The sequence below is a fragment of the Hipposideros armiger genome, unplaced genomic scaffold (genome assembly GCF_001890085.2).
Source record: "Hipposideros armiger isolate ML-2016 unplaced genomic scaffold, ASM189008v1 scaffold_255, whole genome shotgun sequence".
Taxonomy (NCBI): domain Eukaryota; kingdom Metazoa; phylum Chordata; class Mammalia; order Chiroptera; family Hipposideridae; genus Hipposideros; species Hipposideros armiger.
This window is the reverse complement of record NW_017731605.1, coordinates 2,529,875-2,538,284: the sequence shown is the minus strand read 5'-3', so window position 1 is coordinate 2,538,284 and position 8,410 is coordinate 2,529,875. Positions and strand designations below refer to the sequence as shown.

The window sequence follows — 8,410 nt, the reverse complement described above, 5'->3', positions numbered from 1 at the left end:
GGTCAATGGGAGTGAATATTTTTAAGCATTTTTGTAAATTACCTCCAGAAAAATTGTAAGCATTCCTAATTCTACTTGCAATATAAGAGCACGCCATTTATTTGCTTTTACTAAATGATCTTTATGGCTTTATATCCACTAACTGCTGTTAGTTTGTGACTGGATTGTCAATATGCGCCATTTTGAAGAACTTGAAATAGTTTGAATATAAAATGTCACACAAGTATTGGAATTTTTTTATCCTTCTCTGTGATTGCCCTTATTCGACTCCCAAAAGCAATCCATTTATAGGCATATAGTTTAAGAGAAAACAAGGCATAGAAAAATCAGTCTAATGATCAAAATATATATGTAAATATATCTAATTTATAAACAGCATATGAAATATTTTATTTCATGTTCACTATTGTATCTGTGGTGCTTAGCAACAGTTCTTGGCACCTAGATGTTAATATTTGTGTAATGAGTGAATATGATTATATAAATGAGTGAATTTATAGTAAATAACCTAGTTTGACTTTGCTAAGTTGTTGGCAACCATTTAGAACATTTTAAAAGGTGCTACCACTATGGGTTGTAGTAAATGATTTTCTCATTTCACTGCTTGCAGTGAGTAGGAGTTGAGTGTGTTTTATGTGTATGTTTACAGGAGTGAAAGCAATAATTTAGATAAAAAGCCAGGGGGGNTATAACTTTTTCCATAATTATTCAACTACTCTAGACCTTGACAAATCAGGTGTGAAGAGAGATGGGCAGAGAAAAAAAGGGGGACAATTGGAGGCCTCTCTGGACTGGAATGGTTTGCACTTGATTCCCCGTGGGATGTGGAATTAACGTGGCCCTTCCAATGTGTTACATCCCCCATCAGTTGTTCCCTCTATCCTCCTTCTACGAGCATCACTTACTGTAAGCAAGAAGCATTCCCAAAGCCCTCATCCACGACCAGCCAGTCTTGCTGAATATGAAATTAACACCAGTAAAAGAACAAAACAAAAAACCATGGGCATTTATTGAGTGCTCACTATGAGACAGGCATCGTCCCCAGCTCTTTCAAGTATTAGCTTATTTAATTCTGGAAACAATCTTATCAAGTAGAGTTAGTATTATTCCCATTTAAGGAAGGGGAACCAGGCTTAGGGTATTTGAGCAGGTTGTTTCAGGTTCCAGGCCTAATAGGAGGCAAAGCTGGAACTTGCATTTTGGTCTTTCCAGCCCCACCACCTGCTCTTATCCTGGTCCCATGCCCTGCTGCCTTGTGTCTGACTGAGGTCCTTTCATCTAGCCTGCCAGTGTTCAGCCCTTGGCTCCTACCAGACGCCCTGCAACCCAGTGACTGGACAGTGTGAATGCCAGCCGGGAATTACAGGACGGCGGTGTGACAGGTGCCTCTCAGGAGCCTATGACTTCCCCCACTGCCAAGGTAGGGAAGACATCAGAATGCTGAGGGGTGGGTTCCTCTCTGACCTGTGTGCAGCCTGCAAACCCCCACAGACCCACCACTGGTCTCATCTACATGTTTGACCCTAATCTGCTAGGTTTCTTCACAGTTCAAATCCTCAAAGGAAGGCAGAAATGATTTATTCCTATTTTTTTTAATTCCCTTGTGTTATACATTTCTGTTCCTTGATTCACATAAATTCTCTGTCTGTAGCAGTGTGGCAAAGGTGACCCCTTTAGATGACTCCTTTAAGCTCAGCATTCCTTGTCCTCCATCCCAAGGCATCCTGATTTCTCTCTGGGTCTGGGCTGTGGCACTGACTTTGGCTGCTGTGTCATCCCCCAAGGGGAGTGCCGACAGGTCCCCTTTTGGGCGAGCTGAGCTGGACCTTTCCTGGGTTTCTGCTCCTCTTTCCTTGCCTACCACTGGCCTCCTGGGGAATTGTGTCATCATACATCAGCACAGATCTGAGGGGCAGGAGAGTGGGGTGAACCAGGTCTATTTGGTTTAGAAAGAGTGAGCCAAGGAGGAAACACTGTCATGAGTCAACAGTACTCTTCCTTCAATTGATACAAGAGATTGAGAGTCTGCATGCCCTGTGGCCAAGGTCATGGACATAAAATGCCTGTGGAATCTCACTGTGTTTCAGGTGTGTACAGCCTCGAGGGGTGAGTAGCTCCTGACTGTGACTTTCAGAGGACCCTTTCTCTGTTGAGAAGAGGTGTTTGTGAAAGGCTGAACCAGACTTTCCATCAGGAGAACGTGGTTTTCTCAGACCCCTTCCTGCTCCTGATAGCAGCGCTTGCAGCCTTGCATTCAGAGCTGTCAGACAGAGCCTCAGCTCATATTGGCTCCCCCAGAGCCTTGCTCAGCAGAATTCTCAAGAGACCAGATTTTCTTGCTGGTGAAAATTGTAGCCAGCAGTCAGAGGGGGCTGCTTGCCTAAAGGTCCCCAGAGTGTGAGGCTGTCCAGGACTGGGTCTACTCACCTCCATAGGGTCAGGAGTGGAAGGGGGTGCTGTGGGAAGTTCTGTGGCCGTGGACAGTGGGGTTGAGCATCCACGAGTATTTCTCCAGAGCCTGTTGGTTAGCCTGAGCCTGGAGAGGAGCCAAAGTCTGGGTGTGGCCAGCTTGGAAACCCACAAAGAGCAGGAAGGTCATTTTGACTAATATAGAATGCAAGGGAGCATCAAAAAAGAAAAGAGGGAGGGAGACGGAGAGGTAGCGGGAGAATATGAATTTCATCAAGGAAGAAGCTGAAATGGACTAAGAGGAGACAATAAAGGCAAAAAGTCTAAAGTACAACTTGGAAGAAAACAAGATCGTATTATGGATTTACTTAAACTTTGGAAAAACTTGGCTCAGCACAGGCTTACCCATCCTCTCTTGGTTTCTAATGTTACGTAATAGTAGCACTGAGACATTTCAAGATTCCAATTTATTGAAGAGCGATTATATTGGGCTTGTAATACTATATTCAAATATAGTATATAGAAATAATTTTAGTACCGTTGAGGAACGAGGGGGTTGTGATGTTTAGAGAATTACGTCTTGGTTAATCAAAAAATGTACTTAGAAAGTCTGTAACTTCTTTTTAATTGGACAATTAAAAAAAAATCTCTTGATACAATATTGCCCTCTTCTGGACAATCCTAAAGATGCTCAAAATTCTAGAGTCTCCTTTTCCCAGTCAGAAAATCATCCGTTAGAAATGAACTTTGAGTAGTATGCAGGGACTAGAGTTGTTCAGTAGCAAAGGGGGTGAGTTGGGGAGTAAGGGCCAGAGAGGTGATTTGGGGTGCCTTTTTCTGAATTACATGCAAAGTCCTTGCCACCCATCTATCAAAAATATACATGTAGATGCAATATGTTTAAAAACAAGTAAAACTTTTAAAACTCAAAACACCACAATAAAGAGGCAAACAAATAAACATTAGCACCCAGATATTTAAAGCATTTCTGAATTATATACAGGCGCCAGCAATTCCTGTGACCTAGCCGGTACCTTCGACTCCAGCTTGGTAAGTGGAGAATTATAAAAGGGGTGCAATTCTAACTATTATTCTGATACTTTTTGGGAGCTTCCTGAAATTAAAAGTAAATTAAAATGAGGCCTAAGGCCAAATTGCTTAAAGAAGTCATTGCTTGTTTTCAAAATGTGTGTGCAATATTACGATTTTTTTTTTCAAAAACAAAAGAATAAAGCTTCTTTAAATTGAATTCTAGAGCCCTAGAGTTTAACTTGTGGTGACTTTGAAGGCATTGCCACCCTGGAGCCCTGCACATAAGCCTGACATACATAATTAAAATAAAAAAAGTAGAAGGCCAAATTCACATTAAATAAAGCTGTATGTGTATAGAGTAATTGCAATTTATTTGATATTACTACAAGCACAATACTACAGTATTTGGATTAGTTTTTGAAGAACTTTAGAAATTACCTTCTTAGCCTCAGAGCTTGAAGATGCTGAAACTCCAGTCCCTAGAGGGGCAGTGGGAGAGAGACTCTGCCTCTTTCCTGTGAGCCTTGGCGATGTTTAAGCAAGAGTTTTCACAAAACACTCAGATAAACCTATCTTCCTACTGATGCTCACATGTTAAATAGTCAGACATTTCTCCATTTAAATTTACCGTCCAGCCTGTACCAGAATCAAAAGACAATGACAATGTTATAAATCAGAGTGATGTTTAAGTTTTTCTTTTTCTGTGTTTTCCAATTTTGTTTTAACCAGAAATATGCATTATGTGTATAACAAATAAATGAATAATAAAACAAAAGCAATTAGCGGACTGTTGAAATCAACTCAGCTCTTTTATTCCCCCGGGATACACTTAATTTACTATTCATGCTCAAAATATATTTCTGTGACAAGCTTTGTACAAAACACATGTTTGAAAACATGCTTAATTCTGAGATGTCAAATCTTAGTTTGCTTTTCTTTTAAAGGGGTATTGCCAGTGCAAGCTTCATGTTGAAAGTCCTATGTGCAGCATCTGCAAACCATTGTATTGGAACCTAGCCAAAGAAAACCCCAATGGATGTTCAGGTCAAGTTTCTTGTACATAATAATTTACTATATTGTAGCTTCCTCTTAATTTTTTTTCTACCTCAGTGACTACGCCCATGAAAGAGCTATTTATTTAATCAGTTCAGTTTGTCTGAAATTTTGTGTAAATGTTTTGATGTTTTTTTCCCCCACTTTTGGAACAACTCTCATTTTCAAAATCTCAACAAGGGTTTTATATCCTGTTTCCATATGTATTGTGTTGTTTNTAGGCTCTATTTTAACATGAGAAACATTTTTCTTTAATTTGTGAAGAATAAAAATAAGTTGGCTTAAATAATTCCAATAAAGCTTGTGTTGCTAATTTTTGACCAATTTTTTTTTTTTACTTTCTAAAGCTCTGAATTAGTATATGAGTAGAAAGTAAGATAAATGAGGAGTTTGAGGCAGTGCTATTTCATTTTTGTTTCCCACATTTCTCCTTTCCTTCATTCTTCTCAACTGTACCCATTTCTCTTGGCTTTGTACTGGAATAATCAAAGATTTTACACTTATTTGTTTACCTTTAGAACTTAATATTTACAAAGAAACATTTCTGTATAGTCATTGAGTAGTTTTGTTCTCAAAATTTCTCTTCGAGGTTGGCCTCGTCAAGCTATGTTTCTCAGTGGAGAAATTCAGAATAAAAGAGGCAAACTGATGACCTTGGTAACCCAATATATGTCCTCAGAAGATCCAGGCCTAGTGCTTTCTATTTCTATCTCATTCAGCCCTTAGGGAAACTGGGATTGGTTCGCAGTTCCCTTGGAGCCTCCGCTGATTTTAATGCTGCTTCTTGCCTGGTCAAAATCCCCATCCGGGCTGCCTTTCCCAAACAGTATCTAATTGATTTCTCTCTCCCCCTAAATACAGAAATTCAGTTTATTTAGTTCAGCGATCTTACTTCATTATTCATAAAAAAGCAGTGGATTCCACTGAGCCAAAACAGGATGTGAATGACTGAGAGCTCAGTCAAGGTATATACCTTCCCGCAGATGTTTAGAGTTTGAAAAATAGCTGGTTAACACAAAGGAATGAATTTCTAATGGTGCATTTTTTTAGTAAGTATTTTTAATCAGAGAAACTTGGTGGTGTTCCTCAAATCACCAATAACTTTACACAGCTCCTAATACAGTTTTGCATTTTTATTTTCCAACTTAGAACTAACACTTCAAGATGAACTTAGTCAAATTGAGAGGGCCAGCTGGAGTTCCTCAGTGTGGGTCAGCTGCAGCTCCTGCTCCCACGTCAGGGAGCCCACCCAAAGTCAGTCTTTATTGTCACAGATGTTTCATTCAACAAAAGTCCCCTTCATATTAACCAAAGGAGCTGGGAGAGAAACCAGAAGAACCACTGAGTTGGAGTTTCAAGTCTCATGAACTTTCCTTGGGCCACAGCTGGTTTTGAACATGTAATCTGAAGTTCATAATTAAAATAGTCTACTCTTTCCTTCAAGATCATGACTCAGCAGTGCTAGAGCGTCGTGTGAGCACCAGGGGTCTGGGGACCAACGGGAGCACCCCGCCCCCCACACACAGCTCAGAAAGCCCACATTCTTTTTGGATAGGGATTGAGATAAATTTCATATGACTTGGTAAGCATATTTCAGTTACACACAGGTTTTATCACTAATGTGTGTAGGGTCTATAACCTTTCCTTAGCCAGCATTAGTTTNCAAGTCCCATGTTGGTGGCGATTCCTGTGACACATGCGAAGATGGATATTTTGCTTTAGAAAAGAGCAATTACTTTGGGTGTCAAGGTAAATACTTTCAGAGGATCCTGAATTAAGCAAAAGTGTTGATGAACAAAGACTGTTAGGATAAGCTTTCTTCTGAGTTCATTGTCTTCATGCAGACTTTCTGATGGATGGGACTGAACAATTCTCTCCAGGGAATTGGGCCAAACATTCAGGTGAAACTAGTAATAAATTGCAAATGAGGCTGCTTCTGCTTTTATCAACACCCTGTTGGTTTAATTTTAAAAAACATAATTGTGATGGGGAGAGTCACTGCAAATGACATCAAAGCTTGGTAACTTTAAAGATGTATTTTGTATTACCAAAAGAGCTCACACCAGGTTTTCTGAGATAATGTTGTGTTAAATAATAAAACTGTGGAGCAGTTGCCCCACAAGACTCTTCTTATAGTACCTCTCACCCCCTCGCGTTAGCACATGTTGTTTATAATAGCACTATGTTGCTAAATCACTTTTAGTTCCTGAGATACTGTCCCCTTATCTTGGATGACAGTGTCGGAGCTGGCCTACAAGTGCACCTCCAACGTACAGGTGGACTTTTTGTGGGGACATGCTCTTCAGTTTGGGAGGTTTGTACATATTTTAAACACCTGCTGGATGTAAGATGAGGCAGGGGAAAGATGGTACAGTGCTGCATCCCTGGGTTTACTGATTCCACTTCTCTGGGAGGCTGAAAGCATCGGGTGTGGAGATGCTTTAATGGGTGGGTAACCACTGCTTCTTGACTTTCAGGGTGTCAGTGCGACATTGGTGGAGCAATCACCCCCATGTGTAGTAGTTCCTCCGGAGTATGCCAGTGTCGAGAGCATGTCGTGGGGAACGCTTGCCAGCGGTGAGTCTTCAGGGAGGTTTTTCCCCACAGTAATGTTGTGGAAGATACTCTCAGAGAACCCTGTGTGTGCTGACAGTTTGGGTGAGGAGAGAAGCAGTCCTAAGGAGAGAGGGCGAATGGAGCTGTACTGTCATTTGAAACCTGGACACTTGTTAGTGAGTCCAGTTAAAACAGGAGGTAAGGTTGCCCATAAAAATGGCTCCACTTTATAGGTCATGGAGTGACCTACGGCAACTTTCCCGTGGGTGCAAAAAGCTATGTTAGAGCTGCACGCATGAGGCAGGTTCCGGGGGCTGAACCTGCAATTAAAAGTCACAGCATGGAGGAGCTGGGCGGGCGCCTGGACCAAGGAGAGTCTGGTTCTGCTTCTTCCTCGGGACCCATGAGTGTTCCACGTGGGGAGGTAAGAAAATCTTAGAAGGAGGAAGTCCCTCACCTCACACAGCAGCAAATTAAAATGAAACTGTAGGAGCAGGGCAGCGAAATGGAAACTGAAATTCCAGAGAATCTATAACAAATATGGCAGCATACTGTCTCTTCATCTTGTCATATTTAGCAATTTAGATATATATTTAAAACCATGACCCATCCATAATTTTCCCTCAGTGGAGAAAAGAAACTAATTTTTAATATTCTGACTTTCAATTATACACTGGAAACTTTGAAATGCAACTTCTAAATCTGAAGTACCTTCACTATTGATGCATTATCAACAGACGAATAAAGAAGTCTTTTATGTAGTTACGCTAAATTGCTCCTATTTAGTATGGCACATCTCTCCTTCCCCTCCATGTTTCCAGCATTTGAATTCTAAAAGTCAGAGCAACCCAGCTGTGCTTTTTTCAGGCATTTCTAAGCAGCAGCCACTGCTGGGCCACATAATACAAGGTGTGTGAGGAGGACATGTCTGTAGACTTGTTTTATACAAACTAGCCAGGCACACTGTGGACCACAGGAAGTTTGTAAACAGGTTCAGAAACATTTTCCACCCATGTTTTACCTCTTCCCACCCTCGTGTTGATAAAGTGATCTTTTCCATACTTAACCAGCAGAAACTTTTTTCTCCTTCGAGCTATGTAGGTGATTGACTCATTTTGGGGTGAAATAATGCAACTGAATAGGAATTAAATTGCCCACCCTGAGGCAAACATATCAACTTTTTACATTACAGCCTATACATATGTATGATATTTAGAACATGTCCTTTGATTTAGTGGTAAACGATAACTGAAATAAAAGGAATGTAGATACCAGCAACATAGGTGCCTTTTCTCCAGGTTGGTAAATCTTGTGTCCTTCTGTCCTAAATTCCTCCCCAAAGTTTATGGTATTATCTGAG

At 40.7% G+C, this 8,410-nt stretch overlaps 1 protein-coding gene across 1 annotated transcript in view; it reads left to right on the top strand.

Annotated features, from left to right (window-relative positions):
• The window catches only part of LOC109390099 (laminin subunit alpha-3-like), a 149,795-nt gene that overhangs the window by 60,531 nt on the left and 80,854 nt on the right, over positions 1–8,410 (top strand). The window contains exons 6-10 of the mRNA XM_019656146.1: positions 1,283–1,420; positions 3,413–3,459; positions 4,386–4,490; positions 6,972–7,071; positions 7,284–7,474. Of these exons, the coding sequence (XP_019511691.1) occupies positions 1,283–1,420; positions 3,413–3,459; positions 4,386–4,490; positions 6,972–7,071; positions 7,284–7,474 (581 nt within the window). The remainder of the gene's footprint in view (positions 1–1,282; positions 1,421–3,412; positions 3,460–4,385; positions 4,491–6,971; positions 7,072–7,283; positions 7,475–8,410) is intronic.